The following is a 26054-nucleotide window of genomic DNA, read 5'->3' as shown; positions in this document are numbered from 1 at the left end:
TACATCCATGAATCTGGTAGCAATCTCTTCTTTAGATCACCAGTATCAGCAGAGTTGACAACTGAATCATTGCCTATAAAGAATTAAAATTTAAATGTCACTTTCTATAAGTCTAAATTATCACAGATAATATGCTATATGTCATCTATATAGATAAAAGTGACAAATATGTATGTGCTTTTACCCTTTTTTTTCTAGACCTTTTTGGAAGTTGCTGACAGTTCAGGCATGGTGTCAGCGATTATGTGGAATGCCCTGTGTCCTGAATGGTATAAAAGTTTGCGGGTTGGTTTAGTTCTTCTGCTCCAAGATTATTCTGTTAAAAAGAGTTATCCATTGAGGATACCGCCTCTCCCTGTGGATCCAGAGGTCAAACCAATTTCTACAATGGGTTAAGTATTCAATGAATTTGTTGTCTTATGACTGTGTTTGTTTATATAAATTTACAAAGTATGAGATCAGGCAAAGGACCATAAAAATTATTAAAGGTGTTAAAGCCTGACAACTCTTTAAATTCCTTTATCAATAAAATTTTCAGGCAATCACATAACTTAATAAATATAATTATTTATTATTATATTTATTAAGAAAAATCATCTCAGATACTTATTGATTAAAGAATGAGCTCCAATTGAGATATACTTATTTTTGTATTTTTATCATATAATATTAAGTTAATAATGAATATATTTTGCCATAAATACTAGGTACTATCTTGAAAGTGCTTTTGTTAACTTTTTATTTTGAAATAATTTTAAACTTAACATAAAAGTTGAAAGAATAAAGAACTCCCATACATCCTTCACCCATATTCAACAATTGCTAACATTTACCTTTGCTTTATCATTCTCTCTCTCTATATATATACACACACACACACATACACACAAAAATATATATACATATATATCTATATATACATACGTATATATATATATTTACCTTTGAACCATTAGAGAGAAAGTAGTAGCCATATATACCCTCTTATCCCTAAACACTTCAATAATATTTTGGTGTATATTTTCTAATAACAAGAACATTCTATTATATAATCACAGTATAATTACCTAAATCAGGAAATTTTAAATTGATATAGTACTAATATCTAACAAACCTATAGTCAATATTCAAATTTTGCCCATTGCAGCAATCTTGAAAGGGCTTTTCCTAATTAGTATTGAAATCAAAGTTTTGACATTTTGACACCCCAGATATTTTAGGAGCATTAAAATCAATATATTAAATGGTTGCTTTTAGATGTAGATATGATTTTTTTCATTTTTATTTTTCAGAATTGTAGATTACATCACTTAACAAGTTTAGGTATTGTTTTTGGCTTATAATAGTTTTTTAATTCTGAACCTGAATTTCTATGTATTCTAAATTACCCATCGAGTTTAATTACTTAAAGAATATTCAGATAAACGTAGCAGTTAGTTGCTCATTGTCTTCTTAAATGTGTATTTATTTGGGAAAACCTCATATGATTCTTTATAACAATCTTAAGCATTTTTCAGGCATTGATCAAGATCATTCTAGATAAAGAAGTCATTACCTAGATAGTTTGGTACACTTAGCCCATTATCTCATTAGTCTTTGCTATAGAAAGGTAAGAAATTAAACTGATAGAGATATTGTGACTTACTTGAGAAGGTACAGTAAAAGTTGGCAAGAGGAAGCTAATTCACAACATGTATTATTATGTCTACCAAATTATAAATTATATTCCACAACCAGGTGACAAAACTCTTTAGTAAGAATTAAGACATTCTTTGTCAGTAACAGATGAGGTAAGTCACTTTGTTGATAACAAATACTAAATCGCTGGCATAGTGAAAATCAAAACCTGGTTTTCCTGATACCTAGCCCAATGTTCTTTCTACTAGATACACTATTTTCTGATGTAAAGAGAGATAATTTAAATCATAGTTTTTACATGGCTGTGAATAAATCTAGAAATGTATCTGGTATTAATAGCTGCTTCTAAGCCTTAAAAACATATGAAAAATAGGACCATAGATAGCATGTAGTCAGTAGATAAGCAATCAGTAAAAAAAAAATGAACACTGAAACTGAACCAAACACCATGCTACCCCTGTTGTACAGAATCATAGGGCCAGATTTTCATAATGGAAACTCTCTAAGATAAGAAAAATTATTTATGCTTTCAAGTAAGTAATTACAGAAATTATTTTTTAAAATGATAGCCTTGATAAGAATATATTTAAAATGTACCTTTTAGTCTTTAAAACTGTTTTACTTCTTCTTTTTTTTTTTTTTTGATACAGAGTCTCACTTTGTTGCCTGGGCTAGAGTGAGTGCCGTGGCGTCAGCCTAGCTCACAACAACCTCAAACTCCTGAGCTCAAGCGATCCTCCTGTCTCAGCCTCCCGAGTAGCTGGGACTACAGGCATGCGCCACCATGCCCGGCTAATTTTTTCTCTATATATTTTTAGTTGGCCATATAATTTCTTTCTATTTTTAGTAGAGACGGGGTCTCGCTCTTGCTTAGGCTGGTCTTGAACTCCTGACCTCGAGCGATCCACCCGCCTCGGCCTCCCAGAGTGCTAGGATTACAGGCGTGAGCCACCGCGCCCGGCCTGTTTTACTTCTTATTAATGTTAGCAGCAGTCTCTATTTTCTCCCTTATATCTTGATACGTAACAGGATTTTTTCCCTCTTTTTCAGGGATCAAAAAACTATTTCTATAAAGGGCCAGATAGTAAATATTTTAGCCTTTGCAGGCCATATAGTTTCTGTTACAACTACTCAGCTGTGCCTTTGTAGAATGAAGGCAACCATATACAATATGTAAATGAATGGGTATGACTATGTTCAATAAAACTTTATTTACAAACACAGGCAGCCACCTACATGTATAAGTAGATCTCAACACTGGCTGGACATTAGAATCACTTGGGGTGCTTTAAAGAGCCACTGGTGTCCCACCCTCAGTGATTCTGATTTAAGTACTCTGAGAAGGGGACCAAGGCATGGCTTTAAAATTCCTCAGCTGATTCTAAGGTACAGCCAGGGTTGAAAACTATGGATTTTTGATCTTTAAAAATTACCTGTCTCAAATTGATTAGTGATATTTTTCCTAGATTTTTTCTTTATTTGTTTTTAATTGAAGATAGTAATTATATATTTTTATATAAGATCCAATATGATGTTTTGATTTATGTATACTTTGTAGCAAGACTTAATCAAAGTAATTAAAATATCCATCATGTCACCAACTTATCATTTTTTTGTAGTGAGAACATTAAAATTTTATCTATTCTTTTCGCAATTTTGAAATAGACATCATTACTAACTGTGGTCAACATACGATGCAATAGATGCTTAAAACTTATTCCTCTACTCTAACTGAAACTTTGTACCCTTTGATCAACATCTTCCCTTTATCCATCCCTCCTCCCCAGCCTGTGGTAACCACCTTTCTACTCTCTGTTTCTTTGAGATCTACTTTTTTAGATTCCTGGAGGACATTACGCTAGGTGAAATAAGCTGGGCACAGAAAGACAAATACTGTATGATCTCACTTATATGTGGAATCTAAAAAAGTCAATCTCATAGAAACAACGTGTAGAAAGGGGATTAATGATCTTTCAAAGGGAAACCAAGGCAGTTCTGTAAATCATGCTAGGCACAGGAGATACAAAGATAAATAATATACAGTTCTACCCTTAAAAAATAGTCTAATGGGGTGGCAGATTTATAAGATAAACAAATTACAGTAAAATGAAAAACAAATGACAATAAACAGTAAAAAATGTGATAGACAAAAGAGGAGAGGAAATGAATCAAAATGTATTTGAGGAGAGAATGGACAGGAAAGTAGGAGAATGGGTTGGATAGGATACAGTGTTAAGCAGAGATTAGGAAAAATAACAATGTAGTTTAAACATTACAAGCAGTATAAATGAGGAAGAGTGTGTGGTGGGAGGAGAGGAGGTCAGTAAGGGAATAAGAATTTGTGATATCACTGCCTTCTAGGGGTTGATGTTGGAAGACAAACAATTGAGGTCATTTATATTGGTTTATTTTTCATATTTACACATATAGTTCCAAGTTAGAGAAACTAAGATATAATTTTTTAAAAGATTGAATAAATGAAAACCTATAAAGATGAAAATTCTATTGTAAAACAAAAGATATATTATTTGCTGGTAATGTATAGTTTTGTAAATTGCCATTTTGTATATGATTCTATCTACCTTTCCAAAATAGTATTCAGCTAGCATACCCAAATAATAAACTTTTTAAAATCTTGAGATTTTCAAACTGTATTGCATAATACATATTGAGATGATTGCATCAAGTGTTTTTGGTTTGGGGGAGGAGCTATTTATTTAATTAGGCATCCTAGCATTTTAGAGCTGGAAGGGATCTTGAATATAATCAGGTGGTACTATGACTATGAAAGTGCTTTATAAAATGCAAACAATTTTCTAGGTGCAAGGTAATATCACGTAATACAAACTTCCCTTGGTTATGATAAAGTAGATTTTTCCAGTCGCATGGCTAGTAATAGGCAGGATTGGAAATCAGATATCTTCATGCTGGTTTAAGCTTTGTTTGTTACACAACAAATTCTTAGAAAAATATAACTTACTGGCATAAAAAGAAGTAGAAAGTCCAAATACCTATATAACTATTAACAGAATTGAATCAGAGGTTTAAAATTTTCCCACAAAGAAAATATCAGGCATACATCATATTACAGGCAAATTCTACCAAACATTCAAGGAAGATAGCATTCCAAAACTTTTCCATGGAATAGACTAAGAGAGCATATCCACTAACTCGTTCTTTGCTACCAATATAACCTTGATAATCAAAACCAAACAAGAATAGCATGAAGGAAGAAAATTATGGGCTAGCTTCAGCCATGAACATATATATAGATATTCTTAATAGAATATTAACAAACTGAATTCAATTATATGTAAAAAAAAAAAAAAAAGATCAGGCACTGTGACTAAGTTGCATTTTTTCCCAGCAATATAAAATTAGTTTTTTTTTTTACTGACTATGTAGAGCAATTAAGGTTAGTTTTACATGTGAAAATCTATGTGTCACTCACCACATTAACAAAGAAAATAATGATCATTCTCATAGATACACAAAATGTTTGTTTAAATTTTATACCTGTCTTTCGCCATACCACCATGAACTGCCCATCTCACCCACCCTGCCCTTTGGAAGCTAAGCAGGATTGGGCCTGGTTAGTACTTGGATGGGAGATCACCTCTAAATACCAGGTGCTGTAGACTTAAAAAAAATTTACACCCATTTATTAATTTAAAAAAGAAAATGGCAAGAGAAGGAACCTTCCTTAAACTAATAAAGGGTATTTACAAAATAAAAACAAAACAGCAGACACAATTCTTAATGGGGACAAAACAGCAAACACTATTCTTAATGGGGAAAATTTAGAAACATTTCTTTTTAAAATGGGGAACATGGATGCCTCCCATTACTATTTCTATTTAATGTTGTACTGCCTGTCCTAGCCAGTGTGAGAAGACAAAAGGTATTAAAGATACAAAAATTTTAGAGAAAAACATAAAACTTGTTATTTACAAATTAAATTTTCTATACAGAAAATTCAAAATAACACAAAGTATTAAAACTAATAAGATATTAGCAAAGCTAGCTGTAAGATCACTATACAAAAGTCGACTGATTTTGTATACCCCAATACTAAAGAGTTAGAAATTATAATTTCAAAACATTATTTACATTGTCAACAATAACTATAAGGTATCTAGAAATAAATCTAAAAGAAGATGTGTAAGACCTGTGTGGAGATGATTATGATACATTATTCAAAGACATTGAGAAAGCCTTAATAATAAAGCCTTAAATATTTTTTTATTTAACTAATTCTATGACAGATTAAGAAAGCCTTAAATAAGTGGAGAAATATCACATTATTTACATTGTCAACAATAACTATAAGGTATCTAGAAATAAATCTAAAACAAGATGTGTAAGACCTGTGGGGAGATGATTATGATACATTATTCAAAGACATTGAGAAAGCCTTAATAATAGAGCCTTAAATATTTTTTTATTTAACTAATTCTATGACAGATTAAGAAAGCCTTAAATAAGTGGAGAAATATCCCATGTTCACAGGTGGGAGGTCAGTGTCAATTTCATAAATAAATCCTCTCAAATTGATCTATAGATTGAGTGCTATTTCATCAGATTTTTTTTCTAAAACTGACAAACTGATTCTAAAATTCATATGGAAGCACATAATTGCCAAGAATAGTCAAGGCACTTCTGAAGAAAAAGAACAGGGGGCTAGTAGGGGAGTAAGGGTTTGTCTTACAAATATTAATAATTACTATAAAGCTATAGTATTTATGACAATGTTGTATTGGTGCAAGTATAGATAAATTGACCAATGAATCACAATAGAGAGCCAAGGTACAGCCCTAAACATATAGAATTTTGATATGACAGTTGTGCTATATAGCAGAAGTCTCCAAACTATGGTGAGTTGTATAATTATTTCATTATATATTATGATATAATAATAATAGAAATAAAGTGTACAATAAATGTAATGTGCTTGAATCATCCCCAAACCATCCCCTCCCTCCCCAGTACATGGAAAAAAAATTGTCTTCCATGAAAACAGTCTCAGGTGCCAAAAAGGTTGGGGACTGCTGCTAGATCATCAAGAAAGGAGGAACCATTCAGTAAATAGTAGTAAGATACTTGATTAATATATGAGAAAAATGACAGTATATCCCTATCTCATACCATATAAAAATCAATTCCAGATATATCTAATACTTAAATGTGAAAGGCAAAACTTTTTGAAGAACTTACAGAAAGAACTTATAGAAGAACTTATAGAAAGTAACCCAGAGTTTGACCTTGAGATAAGGAAGGATTTCTTGGATAAGACATAAGAAGTAGTAACCATAAAAGAAATATTAACAAACCTAATAACTACATTAAAATTAAGGATTCATGTCCATCAAAAAACACCATAAGAATGAAAAAAGGCACAAACTGGGTGAAAATATTTGCAACTACATAGTCAACAAAGAATTAATATATAAACAATTCCTGAAAATACATTTTTAAAAACAATTCAGTAAAAAAAAATGGGCAAAAGACACAAACAGGCGTTTCACAGAAGAGGATGTATGTATGGACCATAAGTATATGAATTGTTGTTTGATATAATTACTAATGAGGGAAATATAAAATAAGACCACAACAAATTGTCATATCACTAGGTTCTCAAAAAATAAAAAATTTGACAATACCAAAGTTTGGAAAGGATGTGTATCTTTGGGAATTCTTACACATTGCTGGTGGAAATATAAAAAGGTTAATTACTTAAAATAATTTGGGATTAGCCTGTAGAGTTGAACATTTATATATCGTATAATCCAGAGTTTCTACTCCTCGGTATAATACCTTATAAAAACACTTGCCTGGGTTGGGCGTGGTGGCTCACGCCTGTAATCCTAGCACTCTGGGAGGCCGAGGCAGGTGGATCGCTGGAGGTCAGGAGTTGGAGACCAGCCTGAGCAAGAGCGAGACCCCATCTCTACTAAAAATAGAAAGAAATTATCTGGCCAACTAAAAATATATAGAAAAAAAATTAGCTGGGCATGGTGGCGCATGCCTGTAGTCCCAGCTACTCAGGAGGCTGAGGCAGTAGGATCGCTTAAGCCCAGGAGTTGAGCTAGGCTGAAGCCACGGCACTCACTCTAGCCTGGGCAACAAAGCGAGACTCTGTCTCAAAAAAAAAAAAAAAAAACACACTTGCCTGTGTGTACAGGGAGACATATACAAAAATATTCATAATAATCCTATGTAATAGCAAAAACCTGGAAATAATCCAGATGTCCATCAACACAACAATGGATAAATAAGGTATAGTTAATAACTTACAGTATATTGACACACTGGAACATTATTCAGCCATAGAAATGAAAAACAACCCTGCTATATGCAGGTACATGAATGAATTTTAGCAAAAAAAAAAAGTGAAAAAAGTAACCCTAGAATACTACATATTGTATAATTCCATTCATATGAAGTTAAAAGACAAAGACAAACTTATTTTATTTGGGCAAAGACATATAAGTGAGAAAACCTTTTTTAAGTTAAGAAAATGATAAAACATAAAATTCAAGGTATGGTTGATCTTTGGTGGAGAAATAAGTGGACATGATAATGGAGACAGAAGACCATTGATAATGATCTAGTTCTTGGGTTTGGTGGTAGGTTCCAAAATGTTCAGTCTGTTACTTTGCTGTGTAATGTATGTACATGTATATTCTTTAGTATGTATTAAATATCATATTAAAGTAATTTATTTGTTTTTCAGAAGTCTGCCTGAATCTTCGAGATCCTCCAACAAATATAATTATCGTTCCAGAAAAGCAGGTGAAACCAGAATGGAGACTGCCAAAATTAAATCACCGATTTATTACAAGGTAAAATAGTTGCTTGTAAAATGTCTTAAATATTAATTTTTAACATTAATTACTGAAAAACAATGCATTATAATTTGTTCAAAATCTACCCCAAATTAGCTGAGTGTGGTGGCTCATGCCTATAATCCCAGCACTTTGGGAGGCCAGGGCAGGAGGATCACTTGAGGCCAGTAGTTCAAGACTAACCAGGGCAACATAGCAAGACTCTGTCTCTACAAAAAATAAAAAAATTAGCTGGGCATGGTGGCATGCACCTGTAGTCCCAGCTACTCAGGAGGCTGAGGTGGGAGGATCACTTGAGCCCAAGAGTTCGAGGTTACAGTGAGCTATAATTGGGCCACTCCACTCTGGCCTGGGCAACAGAGTGAGACCCTATTTCAAAAAAAGAAAATCTACCCAAAATTATGCTGTAGCAATTATGTAGATATGCATTTTCAAAATCATAATTGTATAATGCTTTTTTGCTATTTAAACATACAATATCTATTTAATAATTTTTTATTTTTTAGATCAGAACTGGATGATTTGCCAGAAAATCATATCTGTGATGTAATTGGCATTTTACTTTTTGTAGGAAGGGTCCAGAGGTCAAAAAAGAAAGGTAAGGTTTTAAAGTTGAAAAATCATAAAAAGTATTTCAGCGCATAATTATGTGTTCATATGTATATAATCATTTATTTATTTTAATATTCTATCCATATAGAAAATGGTGAAGATTTTTGGTCATATCGCTGGATTCACATTGGTGATGGGACTTCAGAGCTACCATTTATAGTGGAACTGTTTTCTACATCTCAGCCAGAAATCTTCGAAAATATTTACCCAAGTATTCAATTCTTAATATTTTTACCTTTTTATTTTTAAAAGTAGGAGGGAACATTAACTTAAAACATAGTAGAAGTGGCATGACATTGAATTAGTGAATTCATGCAGTCTGATAGCATGTTTAAAACTTTTCTGTATTAATATCATATTTCTATAGCAGATATTAAACACCTGATTGTCTATTCAGAATTAATTTGGCATTTAAACTAGTTTTTCAGAAAACAAGTGTTCTTGTCAATTCTCATTAAAATTGCACACATAAAAAAACTTCAGATTCAGTAAAACTAAAACGTGGTCAATCAGTTCCCTTTGTATCCATTTGGAAATTGACTAGGTAGAACCCATTAAAGACATCAAAGATTTTACTAATGTGGCATTAATTGATAAGAGGATTGACAAACTATGTAATTAAACAATGACAGTGGTAAGTATGATCCCATTTGAATATTAAATTAATATTAAGTTTGTGGTGTTACACCAGCTGGTCAGTATTTTACTTTGGCTTTCTTTGGCATTGACTTTTTTTCCTGCATTCATTCAGATATAAAAGTGTTTTTCCACTAGTTTCATTTATTTGAAAACATTTCAGGTATGGCCCATTATATATTTCATGTAACCTAACAGGCTAGTCTTCAGATTATTACGATGAGGAAAAAAGGGTATATTTAATACTTTTAAGTAATTTCAGTGATTATTTCCTTATTTGAATTCAGAACATAAAGCTATTTTAGATATGGTATGCTATTTTATTATTTTCTAAATCATTACATGAATAAATACTGATTATTACCTGTGTTAACTGCTTGCCAACATTGAGGAAACTCCAAATATTCACTACGTCTAATTTTTTAACCAGCGATAAGATAAAAATTATAGAACACTAAGAGACCTAGAGACTATATGCAGGACTATTCTGCTGCCCCAGCTCCTTTTTTTCCTCTGTACAAAACAGTATTACACACTTCTGCTTCATTAGATTCTACCCTAGGCTTGTGAGGTTAAAATTTTTAAATATATGCAGATAGAACTGAACCTTACCCCAACTTTTGGGGGATGGAACAAAAAGAGAGTTTTGGCCATAACCAAGACATGGGCTTCCCAGTTGAGTGGGAGATGACCTCTCCTATAACTTCTTTTGGGGCATAAACAATTGCCATTGATGACCTCTGATGACAATTCCATTGCCTCGTTTTAGGTGGATTTTATTGCTAGATCCCTTTCTGTTTGTTTGTAGCCACTTTAAACAACCAGCTGACACAAGTTTTGGGTAAAGATTTCTTACAGAAACTTTGCCAAGCATGCATGTTCTATTTCTTGTGATAATGTGAAATGTATCTTTCTAAGAAAGGTATATATAGACCTTGGTGAGATTTATTCTAGTATAATAAGTTCACAAAAATCACAATTTATTTTTGTCTTTTGACCAAGAGTGAAGGAAAAAATTGTGAATATTAAGGGGGCTTCAGGCCTATGAGGGAGAATATGACCAAGGGTCTTCTGAAGTAATACCAAAATCCCTTGGTAGTACAAAAAAAAAATTTTATAAGCAAAGTGAAGAACTATGGGGAACTAATATTGTGCATTTACTATGTACCAGAAGCTATTAGATATTATCTCATTTTGTATTCTCAGTAACCTTTTAAACAGTTGATGTTGGTATAAACTTTCAGGTGAAAAAGCAAAGATCCAGAGGGGTTAAGTAATTTCCTGGATGTCAAACAGCTAGAAAGTGTTAGATCTGACTCTCAGATTTTTAATGGCCATTAGAGGTCAGTAGAGGTTAGTTAGAGGTTTCTTAATTTTTATTTTATTGTGGTAAGAACACTTAACATGAGATCTACCCTCTTAACAGATTTTAGAGGTTTCTTTAATATTCCTATACTGACATCTTTAGCCATTAATATTCATATGTTTGTACAGTTTTTGAAATAAGGAAAAGTGATATAAATTAAGATAACTCTTATCATTTGATCAGATTTTCTTTATTTTCATTGCTACAGAATAAAGAAATAACTAGTAAATATAAGATATAGCAAATAAATTTATAGCTATACTCTGGATAAATTTTTATTCTCAAATAAAAACTTACTTTTATGTGATTACATGAATTTACATTTATTTCTTCATTTCCTGATTTGAAAGACTATAACTGTTTTGGCATGTAATGAGTTAAAAAAAATTTTTTTAAATGTTAGATTAATGAAACTCTAATAACTAAATAACCTTATAAATAATTTAAAACAACTGATAATTTTTGAAAGTAGTTGAAATCTGAGGACATTATAATCTCATTTTCAGGGTTTCTTTTTAGCCTAGCAAGTTAGCAAGGTGAAAAGAAAATGAACAGATGATATAAGCCCTGTTATTGGCCTTCAAGTCTAATTAAGATAAATACATGAGAGATATAAAACCCTTGCATAAGCAAATACAAAGTAATACTGTTTAGCCCACTCTGGTTTGAAGGAGTTGGAGTAATTCAGGGTTCAGTGTTAGATTTGGTGAATCAATGAAAGTATCATGGAGAAACTAAGTTTTTTTTCTCTGTAGGAAATAACTTTTCACAGTCAGGTGCCCAGTTAGAATGACTCTGTAGACTAGGATTAGATCCTTGTTGCTCCAAGTATAGTCAGAGGAATGGAGGCACCGGTGCTCAACTAGGAACTCATTAGAAATGCAGAAGCCCAGGCCCCACTTTAGACCTACTGAATCTGACTTTGCATTTTAACAATAGTCCTATGTTATTTCTTTGTTCATTGAAGTTAGAGAAGCATTGTATTAGGTCTTGATTTTGGTATGTCCTTTTTAGAATGCAAAAGTAATTTCAGAAATATATTTATTTTTTACAGCGACATATTTTGTGTGTACACAATTGAAAGTTGTCAGAAATGATGCTCAAGTACCTAAACTGCTTTACCTCACCACTACCAATGAGAGTCGAGTGTTTATTACTGGTGAGTAATTTCTTTGTGTATACTTTGTTGGAAATGTAATATATTTTCTCTTCTCTAGAATCCTTTAGCACATATTAACTTATAACAGTCAACTACAAGATAGCTTTATTTTGCCCTCCTTTATCACTGTAAGAATGTTTTAACAAAAATATTTGGCCTATGGAGTATATTGCTTCTGGATTATTTATGATTGTAGCAATGATTTTTTGACTCACTGGAGAATTATGTTTATATCCTTCAGTTAACTTTAATTCCTGTTTGATGTAGAATGTAATCTTAAATTGCTTGATAGATTGAAGACCATTAAGCATGGTACCATAGTATGGATTCAGTTAAAAATATTTCAAAATACTAAATAAAACAAAAATGAGTATCAAATTTTGGTCCCAAGATCCGACATTTATATAGTAAGAAGAGTCTCACTACTTGTCTACAAGTATATTATTTTCCCTATTCCCTCTCATAAAAGGATCAAAACAATAAAGATTAAAGTTTCCAAATGAGAGGGTGAGGGAATAGTGTAGAATGGGGTATTTACCAGAGCGCAACTATGTTGGTAATTAAGATGTTTGTCAGAAGTAGAGTCTTAGGAAAGATGTAATGTACATCTTTGTCAACACATACTTTTTTAAAAATACTATCAGATGTAAATATGACACTTTTAAGTATGTTTGAGGAACATGAATTTAAATGCTGAGCTATATTCATAAGCAGTTTAGTTCATACATAATGCCATACTTTCAGGTTAATACATGGTTTAAAAATCAGTTTTTTGAGAAGATGCTAACCATTTGGACAGTTAGAAGAATTCAGATTATTATTTTTTCTTCTTCCTATGGTTTTTAGCATCCTATAGACAGCTACAGTTTAGTCCACTTAAACTCTAATGCACTATATGTCTGATTTCCTTCTTAGAATTTGTTTACTGTCTTTAAATAATTATCTGCTACATAGTGAATAGTGAACTTGACTTTTTTACTTAGTAATATGAGAGACTGTTTTAATATTAAACTTATACAAAAAAAGTCTATTCAGTTTACTACAGTGACCTTTTTATTTCTCGTTTTTTACGATTTATCCTTCTCACAAGGAGGTCATAAAGGCCAGCCGTATACCTACGATGCCAAGGTAAAAAATTTTATTCAGTGGATTAAAACAAAGACCGATTCTGGTGAAGTGACGAATACTGTTATTGGTGGATATTACCCCTTTCCACCAGTGCCAGAGACATTTTGCAAGTATAGTAGTTCGATTAAAGGTATTTATATAATTGCCAGTCCCCATGTTCGTATGTTATATGTATGGTATATGCTATTTCAGTTAATCGTCTTTATTCTTTTATGAGAGTGAGCCAAAGTGTGGCAACATTCACTGATAATAATTTTATCTTAAAGTAGACCGAAAAATACATGTCATGTATCCTAAAGGCTACTATTATGATTTTATTAGACTGGAAGAAAAGAGAGAATGTAGAAGATGACTAACTGGAGATACAGGTTGAGTATCCCTAATCTAAAAATTCGAAATTTGAAATGCTCTAAAATCTGAAACTTTTTGAGAACTGATATGATGCTCAAAGGAAATACTCATTGGAGCATTTTAGACTTTGGATATTTGGATTAGGATTGCTGAACTGGTAAGTATAATACAAATATGAAAAAATCTGAAATGTGAAACCTCCTGGTCCCATGTATTTCAGACAAGGGATGCTCAACCTGTAATGTCTTGATTTAATGTCATTGAAATCAGATCTGACCTTGGTAGATCTCAACTCCTATGACATTACACAGAAAGACTAAAGATATCTAAAAGAGATGCTGGACAATTTGATATTAAGATACTGTCGGCCGGGCGCGGTGGCTCACGCCTGTAATCCTAGCACTCTGGGAGGCCGAGGCGGGTGGATTGCTCAAGGTCAGGAGTTCGAGACCAGCCTGAGCGAGACCCCGTCTCTACTAAAAATAGAAAGACATTAAATGGACACCTAAAAATCTATATAGAAAAAATTAGCCGGGCATAGTGGCGCATGCCTGTAGTCCCAGCTACTCGGGAGGCTGAGGCAGTAGGATCGCTTAAGCCCAGGAGTTTGAGGTTGCTGTGAGCTAAGCTGACGCCACGGCACTCACTCTAGCCTGGGCAACAAAGTGAGACTCTGTCTCAACAAAAAAAAAAAAAAAAAAAAAAAGATACTGTCAACTGTATTGTGCTACTTTTGTGATGATATATATTGTATATAACATAATTGAGTGCTACCTTTAAATCAAAAATGACACCAAAATAAATGAGATGCTGAATTTGGAACTGAAGTACTGATGAGAGACCTAATATTAATTTTACTTTTTTTATAATTAGTAGAATTAATATATGACAGTTGAAAAGTTTAATATAAGCATGTTCTTTTTAAAAAGCCATGAAATAATTGCACGGTTTTAGAAAAAAAGAGAAACTTTGAAATGCCAACCTGTTAATATTATCATCTAAATATTGGCACCTCCTTGTATATCATAATGCTAGCAATATGTAGTATATGGTTGAAATAATTAAAATGTGGTTTTTCTATGCACTGGCTAGGCAACACTTTATAGTTTTAAATATATAAATTACATTAAATATACAAAATTTCTTTTGTAAATGAAGACTCCAGATTGGAAGCCTGTGTTATAATTTAACTGATAAATGTATTTTGCTTATTTCACAAAAATTACACAAGAGGATGTCAGATATAAGCACAAAGTCTCACAGACTTAAGTTAATGTAGCAAGTTTATAATTTCATGTTGTGAAATTACATTGCAAATCTAATTCTTATTTTTATCATTTCAGTTCTTTAAAACTTACAGTTTCCTTGGAATTCCTCTTTTGCAGTTGAGTCGCTCTTGACAGCTATAAGTGAAGTGAGAAAGGAGATTGAAGACTTGCAGTATAGGGAACAAAAGCGCATTGCAATTCAGGGGATAATTACTTTTATAAAGTATATCCCCCATAGCGGTGCAACTGAAAATGCCTCAGCATCAGAAACACTTCGGGTATGGTGCCAGAGAATTAATAGCATATCTCTGAAAGCACTGTGATCATAATTATAATTGGTACCTTTTACATATTCTTCAGAACTTACATGTATTGACTCTTAATGCTATAAACCTAAGAGAAAAAAATTTCAGCTTTTTATTTCCTTTTTCTGTCATTATTTTGAGGCAGACTGGGCTAATAGTCACAGCCTCTGACATTTCCCAAGGCCCTCAAAAGGTGGCATCTTGTTTTTGCTTTCTGCATAATTTGAGCCTATCATGAATGTTTTAAACTTCCAGGTGGTATATATGTCCATATTCGTTTCCTACCTGTCGTCCAGGCTAGTACTACAGGAAAGTTTCCATGGGAGGTTTTTACCTCTATATCTAGCATGGTAGTCTTACCCAGGTTCTATATGAGATAGCAATAACTCTTGTAGGATAAATGGTAGAAGAGGCCAGTTCTGGAATCTTGGTACAATCAAGACAAATAAGTTAATTTTTCCCATGAGTTTATCTTCTTAAAAACTACATCTATGATTATTATTGTTCATATGGAAATAAATGTTTAATCTAACTTTTCAGTTATACTAGTATAAGAAGCACTTTCATCTTCCTTTAAAAAATATTGTAATAGCAGATGGATTAGATTTAATCATCTTTATAAAAGCACTGTTGATTGCAAAGTTTTGTCACAATTCTTTTTTATTTCAGAATATTGTGGGGGTACAAACGTTTTGGTAACATAAATTGCTTTTGTGCCGTTTGAGTCAAAGTTGTAAGTGTGCCCATCCCCCAGATAGTATGCATTGTACCTGTTAGGTGTGAATTTACCCATCCTCTCCTCCCTCTCCCTCCTGCATGATTTCCAATGAATGTTTTCTCCATATGTGCACATAAATGTTAATCGATTAGTTCCAATTTAATGGTGAGTACATGTGGTGCTCATTTTTCCTTTCTTTTGATACTTCACTTAGAAGAATGGTCTTCAGTTCCATCCAGGTTAATACAAGAGGTATTAGTTCACTATTTTTTATGGCTGAGTAGTACTCCATGGTATACATATACCACATTTTATTAATCCACTCATGTATTGATGGGCACCTGGGTTGTTTCCACATCTTTGCAATTGTGAATTATGCTGCTATAAACATTCAAGTGCAGGTGTCATTTTTATAGAATGTCTTTTTTTCCTTTCGGTAAATACCCAGTAGTGGGATTGTTGGATCAAATGGTAGGTCCACTTTTAGTTCTTTAAAGTATCTCCATACTACTTTCCATAAAGGTTGTACTAGTTTGCAGTCACACCAACAGTGTATGAGTGTTCCTATCACTTTGCACCCAGGCCAGCATTTGTTGTTTTGGAACTTTTTGATAAAATCCATTCTCTCTGGAGTTAAGTGATATCTCATTGTGGTTTTGATTTGCATTTCCCTGATGATTAGAGATGTTGAGCATTTTTTCATATATTTATTGGCCATCAGTCTATCTTCTTTTGAAAAGTTTCTGTTCCTGTATTTGCCCACTTTTTAATGGGTTATTTGATTTTTTTCTTGCTGATTTGCTTGAGTTTGCTGATTTGCTTGAGTTCTTTAAGATTCTAGTTATCAGCCTTTTATCAGATATATAGCATGCAAATATTTTCTCCCATTCTGTAGGTTATCTATTTGCTCTATTGATTGTTTCCTTGGCTGTGCAGAAGCTGTTTAATTTAATCAGGTCCCATTTATTTATTTTTTTGTTGCTGTGATTGCTTTTTGGGTCTTCCTCATAAATTCTTTGCCTAGGCCAATGTCTATAAGAGTATTTCCAACAAAGTCTTCTAGAATTCTTATAGTTTCATTCCTTAGGTTTAAATCTGTTATCCATTGTGAGTTGATTTTTGTGAGTGGTGAGAGATGCAGATCCTGTATCGGTCTTCTACATGTGGCTATCCAATTTTCCCAGTACCATTTATTGAATAGAAATTCTTTTCCCCATTGTATGTTTTTGTCTGCCTTGTCAAAGATCGGACGGCAATATGAGGATGGTTTTATATCTGGGTTCTCTGTTCTGCTCCATTGGTCTATGTCTCTGTTCTTATGCCAGTACCATGTTGTTTTCATTACTATAGCCTTGTAGTATAGCTTCAAGTCTGGTAAATTGATGCCTCCTGATTTGTTCGTTTTGCTTTAATGTTGCTTTGGCTATACGGGGTCTTCTCTGGTTCCATACAAAACATAGAATTATTTTCTCTATATCTGTGAAAAATGATGTTGGTATTTTAATAGGGAATGCATTGAATCTATAGATCACATTGGGTAGTATAGACATTTTAACAATGTTGATTCTGCCAATCCATGAGCATAGTATGTTCTTCCGTCTGTTTACATCCTCTGCTATTTCCTTCTTCAGTGTTTCATAGTTCTCCCTGTAGAGGTCTTTCACCTTCTTGGTTAAATATATTCCTAGGTATTTTATTTTCTTTGTTGCCATTGTGAAAGGTTTGAGTCTTTGATTTGGTTCTCAGCTTGACTATTGGTGTATATGAATGCTACTAATTTGTGTACATTTATTTTGTAGCCTGAGACTTTGCTGAATTCATTTATCAATTCCAGTTGTCACAATTCTTAAGATTATAAAAAATGGATAAATTAAAATTGTAGATCTTTTAAGAGAGAAAAAATTTTGTGAATTATTTTTAAATGTTTTCTCTAAATTGTTGGTTTTAGAATGCTAACAGACCCTCAACATCTCAAGCAGCTAGAGGAGAAGCTCAAAATCCAAAGAGAAATGTTAAACGACCTCTAGATGAAGGGCCTACATGTTCTCAGTGTGTTCAAGATTCATCTGCAAGTTCGAGTGTGAGCAATAAAATAAGAATTCTTCAAGGCGCATGTGATAAACCGTAAGTCGTTTGTGTCACGTATAGGCAAAGCACATTATTTTATTTTTGGTTTGTCTCTAGCCTGTAAAATAAGCAATTATGATAGAAGCTGTATTAATTTGCTAGGGCTGCCATAACAATGTATGATGACCGAGTGGCTTAAATACAGTTCAGGAGGCTAGAGTCCAAGATCAAGGTGTCTGCAGGGTTAGTTCCCTCTGAGGGCTATGAGGGAGAATCTGTTCCATGACTTTCTCTTAGTCCAGCTGGTTTGCTGGAAATCTTTGGCATTCCTTGACTTGTAGAAGCATCACCCCATTCTCTGCCTTTATCTTCACATAGAGCTCTCCCTGTTTGATGTCTGTGTCCAAATTTCCCCCTTTTAAAAGGACACCAGTCATACTGGATTAGGGGCCCACCTTACTCCAGTATGGCCTCATCTTAACCAGTTACATCTACAATGACCCTGTCTCCAAATAAGGTCATATTCTGAGTTAACTGAGGGTTAGGACTTCATCATATGAATTTTGTGGGGACATAATTCAACCAATAGCAATCTGCCTCTGGCTCCCAAAATTTGTGTCCTTCCCACATTCAAAATACATTCACCCCGTCACAATATCCCCAAAAGGGTTAAACTATGCCAGCATCAACTCTAGTCCAAAATCTCATTTAAATATCATCTAAATTACAAATGGTTGTGATTCATTCATCCGTGATCAGGGTGATTTATCCTGGGACAGCACTCACCATCTGTAAACCTGTGAAATCAGACAAGTTATCTGTCCTGTACACAATGGTGAGACAGGCATAGGATAGACATTCCCATTCTGAAAGGGAGAAACTGGAAGGAAAAAAAGAGTCTTAGGACACAAGCAACTCCAAAACCTAGTAAGGCAAATTCCATTAGATTTTAAAACTTCACAGTTTTAACATTGTGTCCTCTGGGCCCACCAAGGTAGCAGCCCAACTTCTTCAGCTCTGGATGGTGACTCCACACTTTGGAACCAAGGAGATGGTCCCACCCTCTAGAATTGAAAAGGTTGCCCTGTCTTCTGGAATGAAGGAGGTAGTCCCACCTCCAGGGTCATTATTCCATTTTCTTGAAGAATAGCACCTGTTTGTAACCAGATAACCAAAATAAGGTCACATTCTGAGATACTGGGGATTAGGACTTCAACATAAGAATTTGGAGGACACAATTTAACCCAAAGCAGAAGCCCTCTTACCTGCCATACTCAGCATGGACTAATTGAAAATGATTTTAAAATGCAGATTTATTTCTAAAAATAAACATTTTTATTTTATTTAAGCATTTTATTTTAATTGAAAACATTATAGCTTATATTTGTATACCAATTATTTAAGCATGGGTCTTCCTACATAAGCCTCATCCATTATGAATTGCATATGATTAATAGTTTTGGTTTCTTTAAGGTGTCAGGAAAACCCAGACACTCATAAAGTAGTCAGAGTACAGAATCTTTTTGGATTTTAAGATTTTTTTTTTTTCCTGAGACAGAGTCTCACTCTGTTCCCAGAGCTAGAGTGCCATGGAGTCAGCCTAGCTCACAGCAACCTCAGACTCCTGGGATCAAGTGATCCGTCTGCCTCAGCCTCCCAAATAGCTGGGACTACAGGCATGTGCCACCATGCCCAGCTAATTTTTTGTATATATTTTAGTTGTTTGGCTAATTTCTTTCTATTTTTAGTAGAGACAGGGGTCTCGCTCTTGCTCAGGCTGGTCTCGAACTCCTGAGCTCAAACAATCCACCCACCTCGGCCTCCCAGAGTACTAGTGGATTTTAAGATTTTTTAAACTCCAGTCTTTTAAACTCCAGAGTAGCTATGCCCAATTGGGCAACAGTTTTTGGTTATAAATAAATAATAAGTTCATTTATCAAGGTTGTAGATACTAGCATCCTTGATAAATTAACTTATTGCTTCTAAAAGTTTGTAGTTTTTTGGGGGGGGGATTTTCTCTGCACAGATCATGTAATCTGCAAATGATGGTAGTTTATTTCTTCCTTTCCAATTATTTTGCCTTTTATTTCTTTTTCTTGTGTTATTGTACTGGTTAGGACTTTTAGTACAATGTTGAATAGAATTTGTAGTAAAGAGCATCTAGGTCTCATTTTCAATCTCAGAAGGAAATTTCTCAAGATTTCACCATTGAGAAATTTGGTGAATAATTTTTATCAGATTAAGTAAATTTCCTTCTAATCCTAGTTTGCTAAGTTATTCTCATGAATGTGAGTTGAATTTTGCCAAATGTTTATACTGAGTTTATTAATCTACTAACTTTTTTACCTTTTGTTCTTTCCATGTAGTTAATTAAATTGATTAATTTCTTGAATGTTAAATCATCCATGCATTCTTATAAATAATTTTACTTGCTTATGATATATTACCCTTTTTATATATCAGTGTATTTGATTTTGTAATATTTTATTTAGCATTTTTATATCCATGTTTATGAGAGAGATTGATCTATAGATTTTTATCTCTTGTAATATGCTTATTATGGATGTACATCAAGTTTATGCTGGCCTTATTAAAAAAATAATTGGGAAGCATTTCCTCTTTTATTCTCTGTAAGAGAATATGGAAGATTGGTATTATTTGTTCCTTAAATATTTAGATGAATTCTCCAGTGAAACCATCTGGGTCTGAGGTTTTCTATTGGGGAAAGCTTTGAATAGATGATTCAATTTCTCGGGGGGGTGGCGGGGGCATGGGCAATATACATAACCTAAACTTTTGTACCCCCATAATGAGCTGAAATAAAAAAATAAAAAATAAGAGATAAATCTATTGATAAAATAGGTTGAGCAATATTATGTGTCATTCTGCAATATGACATTTCTGTTTCACTTTATGCCTTTAGTTTTGGAACTACAACAATAGGAAAACACTCATCACAGCAATATGCTAAAGCCTATAAGATGGAAATCTTTCCTTATAAAAGCATGGTTCTCCTTAGCTTCAGAATAAGATGTTTCCCCTTTTCTCCACTCATTTCTTTTCCATAAACAGTTTTTGAGCAGCTACTATATGGAGCTACAGAAACTAATAAAATAAAGTTTATACTTTCATAGAGAGTTTAGTCTGGTGGAAAAGATAGACCTATAAAACTGTACTTTCAATGCAGTGTAATGAATACTATGATAGAAGTTTATTCATAGTGCCATAACAGCATATAAAAGGAGTAGTTAGCCTTGACTAGAGATGAGGGGAGGCTTCTTATAGGAAATAATGCCTGAACTAAAATTTGAAGAATGAATAAAAGTTAACCAGACAAAGGAAAGAGGAATAGGATTATTTCAGATAGAAATAAAAGCACAAAGATTTAAAAAAAGCATGGGACTAATATGAAAATATGAAATGAGGTTGAAGAGATAGGCCAGACTGTTTACCAAAATTTTTGAACAAAGAAAACATGAAAACTAGGCCATTGCACTAATTTTTAAATTTCCATCATAAAGAATGAAAATATTTCCATCCTTAGCTGATATTTAATAAAGTTAAATGTTCCCTTTTATGGAATACTCCTAAAAGAAAATTTAAATTTCTTATAATATTTGAATTATATTATATATGGACATTTTAATAATAATTTGTGTATAATGCATTATTTTAAGGAACTTGTATATTTTCTCAATTTATTGAATTAGAATAAATTCTGAATAGAACCAATTGGGGTTTTTTTTTTTCATACAAGTCTGTTTTTATAACTACTGGGTATCTTTTTTTAATCCTTTGTAGAGTTGCTGTACCTCAGCCAGAAGCTTCCGTACAAGCAAAAGGAAATAAACCAGACGTGCCAAGCATCTCCCCACGTATGTTACTGTTTATTATTATTTATGGAAACTTTATGGGACATTATTATACACAGATTACTATTTGCATATAGTAATATGTGCTTCCATATAGTAATATAGTGCTTTTGGTAGATACATAGCTAGTTGTTTCATTGCTGGTTTATATTTATATTAGCTATGTCACTGCCAAAAATACTAATCAATTTGGTATCATCCCCAAAGTGAAAGTAATTATAAACAAAGTTATACTTACCAGTTTGTTTCTTCAGTAGCAGTACATCCCTTCCAATGTACTGTTTTTAATTAACAGAAAAATAATTAAGTAGCAAGTTTAATTTTTGATTGATGGTAATTTTAAGTAAGTCTTAAAAGTAAGTTGTATCTGCTTTTTTTTTTTTGCCATTATGTTGATTGGTTATTTGCCATTGGTTTGAACTTTGGGTTCATTTATGAAGTGATTTAATAATACAATTTTGTTCCGGTAGGGTGCCCTTAGAGTGATTTGGTTCAAATCAGTTCTTATAAAGGATTATCTCTTTGGACTACACTTTTTAGCTTTATCTCCTTCTTGCTTTTGGTGGTGTTACTATTTTGTTTTCAATGTCCACCTAGGCAGAAGTGACACTGCCATTTTATTCCATACTATATTGTTAAATTTGATGTCTTACCAACCTTTCCAAAGTATTTTAATATGGTTTTTGTTGATTGCTACATGATATGAAATCGGGACATTTTGAACAATTCCATTCTAAAATTTTTTAATCTTTTTTTAAAAAATAATACTCATCTGTACTAACCTTACCTATTAGATTTATGTAGGTTACCTAATAATAAATTTCTATTCATTTCCCTTAATCATATTCTAGACAGACTCTTATCTGAATAAGGCTGAATACTTTGTCCAAAAGTTTTAATGCACATTTTAGATGGCTTCAGTGAAAATATGTAATCTTGGGACTCCTGGAGAAAAAGATTGTTTTCCCCAAATAAGCATAATTTGAAATTTAAAAAAAAAGGTTTCTCAGAAAACAAATCTTACCCAGACTCTAAATTCTAAAAAATGAAGGAGAAAAACATATTAATAATTGTTTCCAGATTTTGTCATTCTCTGCTGAATATCCAAGAAGGCAATCAAATTTCTAATCTTCAGTTTGTCAATTTGGTGATTAAACTTTATAAAGATCTTTACATTAGCATCTGCTTAGATCATCCCCTCTGTTTTGCCTACAGGAAGTAATATGGTACTTCCCGCAATTATATAATAGTACCAGCCATTTATTGGACATTCATGTGCCAAACACCATGCTGAGCTTTTCATACACATTTTGTTTATCCCATGGGGAATGATTATTTGAAATTAATCTCATTTTTTCCTTCCTATCCCATACTATTTTGGAGAAAAATTTTGTTTAGCTATACGTTTATCATTTACTTGCTAATAAAAATTAAAAAGTAAAACTGGCTGGGCATGGTTGCTCATGCCTGTAATTCTAACACTCTTAGAGTCCAAGGCAGGAGAATCACTTGAGGTCAGGGGTTCGAGACCAGCCTGAGCAAGAGCGAGAACCCTGTCTCTACCAAAGATAGAAAAAATTAGCTGGGCATGGTGGCATGTACCTGTAGTCCCTGCTACTAGGGAGGCTGAGGCAGGAGGCTCTCTTGAGCCCAGGAGTTTGAGGTTGCGGTGAGCTGTGATAATGTCACTGTACTCTACCCAGGGCAATAGAGTGAGACTCTGTCTCAAAAAAAAAAAATTGAAGTAGCATATAACCGTTTCTTTTGCATGCTATCTTCCGGAACAAGTTAATCACGAAAATTCAGTATGGCTTAGATTACTGTAATAGCTACTATTGTTGCAATTATGTACTTTTATTAATTTGAGAAGAGATTTATTTCTAGAAGATAAAAAGGATGAAATTATTTCCCAATCCTCAGTTTAGTCCTATTAACATTAAGTTTTTCTCTTGGCTTTGATTTATTCCTTCCTTTCCTTTTCATGTGTGATTAAACTTGTGATCCCTTTTGTTATCAAGCGTTATTATAGGAAGCTAAGTGTGTTCATGAACTGAATTTTGAGCTTAAAAAATCTCTTCTGTAGTATTATAGTATTTTAAATTCCTAGCAAGTAAGAAGTGTATGATCATCTTCTTCATCTTCCCTTACAACTCAATCTAATACTTTACTTTGTAATAAATTTTTAGTAAGTCTTCAGCTAGGTTGGAAAAACCAAGCCAAGTAGTCTGGGAATATGGAATAAAGTCTGAAAATCTTCAGGAGTGGTATGTTACCTGTACTGAAACCTTTCTTTTGAAGCCACCTTCATAAGAATCAACACCAGGACATAGCCTGCAAGAAAGCAGCTCAGCAAACCTTGGCAAACTCTGAAACAGAGTTGCTGTCAGCAACTCCTCAGCTAGCAGAACTGACAATTTAAGTCTTGTTCCAAAATTTAATTTTTTCTGATTCTACCATATGTTTTCAGTCCCCAGGATATACTCTTCAATTAAAATATTATTTGTACCAAATTCCCTAGCACAGTGTCTGGCACATAATAGGTGCTTATTATTTGTAGAATGAATGAATGTCATAATGTGTAAGGGATAAATTATATTCTGCCTTAGAAATTAAATGTGTTAGATAAATTGTACATAAATGATAATTTGACTTGATGATAGAGAATAATCAAGAGTTGAGGGAAGTCTTTCATCTCAATTTAGTTCCCTCTTTGGTTTCCATATGTTATTTATATCTGAAAGGAGTGTCATATATAATAAATAAATGACCCTTTTGAAGGAGAGATGTATCGAAGAACAAGACTGTATTTGTTCAGGCTACTTTTAGCAAAGATTAACAATATTTTATTTTAAGCTCAAATTCCATCTATAGTGAGTAATCTCTAAAGGATACTATTCTCATGAATTTGTTTTTACTTGAATGTGTCACGTAATATAAAAGAAATATATATTTAAGAGTATTTAGAAAATATAGAAAAATGTAATGACGAAAATTATAAATTTCCCTAATTCCAGCAACAGAAAAAACAATATCACTTTTAATATTTTGTAAAAGTTTATTTCGAAAGTGAATTTAGTCCATTCTTAACTTTCATAAGAATTATCTTTTGTATATTCATTTTACATTTTGTAGGTGGTGGTTTGATCTTTAAAGTTACTTAACTTGTTCTTCATTAATGTGTGCTTTTTTGCAGTGAATAACTTGATTTGGTTAGTTTCTAGGTCAACTGTGTCTATCTCATTGTGTTTTTAATAGGTCGAGAAAGTGCAAAACCTGGTTCCCAAAGGAAAGCCAGAAAAACTATGAGTGATAGGTGGGAGAGTCAGCTGTGGAGAGAAAAAAAGTTTGGCTTAATAGATCACCTGCATTACAGCCGTGTTTATCCTGAAAGTATTCCACGGAAATTTGTTTCTGAGCACAGAAAGTTTCTTACTGAGCAGTATAATTCTCAGCCTGCAAAATACACACCACCAGAAGGAAGGCCTCCAAAACTTGATGATTTTAAGAGTGCCCGAACCCTTGGACATTTTGAAGTAACCATCCTAGGTAAGTCAAATGTTCTTCTCTTTGAATATAATCAATTTAACATACTTTTAAATATAGATACTATTTTGCTTTAAAAAATTTAAGTCCTCCCCGCCCCCGACACACACACACACACACACACACACACACACACAAAATGAAGCACAAGGGGAGCTCTTGTTTGGTTCAGACAAAAGGAATGAAGCACTAATTCTGGAATAAATGAAGTTCTAATTATGGGCTTCTAAACATTGGCAAGTCCTTGGAAAGTATTTGTGGGGAGAAGAATGAGAACTAAGGGAACTTTTTTCACTCCTGGCTATCTTACTACTTCTAAGACTGGTTCTGTTCTGCCTTAGCCACCACTTTCTTGCCCATATTCCATGCCACTTTCTCAGTTCATCTGAACCACAATGAAAGGTAAAGTCTAAGAGAAAGAGAAAAAGGGGTATTAATCACGAGAAGCCCCTATATGAAAAGATGTCTGTTTAGCCCTTGAAGAAAATGGAATTCTCAAGTAACTAAGGTTGAACAGAAAGAAGTTATTGAAAACACTTCCCTTAT

The 26054-nt window shown here is 33.1% G+C and overlaps 1 protein-coding gene across 2 annotated transcripts in view; it reads left to right on the top strand.

Moving 5' to 3' along the window:
* The window catches only part of RADX (RPA1 related single stranded DNA binding protein, X-linked), a 52022-nt gene that overhangs the window by 11570 nt on the left and 14398 nt on the right, over window positions 1–26054 (top strand). The window contains exons 3-12 of one of the 2 annotated variants that reach the window (XM_069463632.1): window positions 199–391; window positions 8372–8480; window positions 8990–9081; window positions 9184–9306; window positions 12152–12256; window positions 13350–13514; window positions 15121–15281; window positions 17975–18150; window positions 21895–21968; window positions 25221–25511. In XM_069463632.1, the coding sequence (XP_069319733.1) occupies window positions 199–391; window positions 8372–8480; window positions 8990–9081; window positions 9184–9306; window positions 12152–12256; window positions 13350–13514; window positions 15121–15281; window positions 17975–18150; window positions 21895–21968; window positions 25221–25511 (1489 nt within the window). The remainder of the gene's footprint in view (window positions 1–198; window positions 392–8371; window positions 8481–8989; window positions 9082–9183; window positions 9307–12151; window positions 12257–13349; window positions 13515–15120; window positions 15282–17974; window positions 18151–21894; window positions 21969–25220; window positions 25512–26054) is intronic. The other variant, XM_069463633.1, reaches the window with a different exon arrangement.

Source organism: Eulemur rufifrons, chromosome 30 (assembly GCF_041146395.1).
Source record: "Eulemur rufifrons isolate Redbay chromosome 30, OSU_ERuf_1, whole genome shotgun sequence".
NCBI lineage: Eukaryota > Metazoa > Chordata > Mammalia > Primates > Lemuridae > Eulemur > Eulemur rufifrons.
Note: the sequence above shows the minus strand (reverse complement) of the source record. Positions and strands in the feature narration are given on the sequence as shown.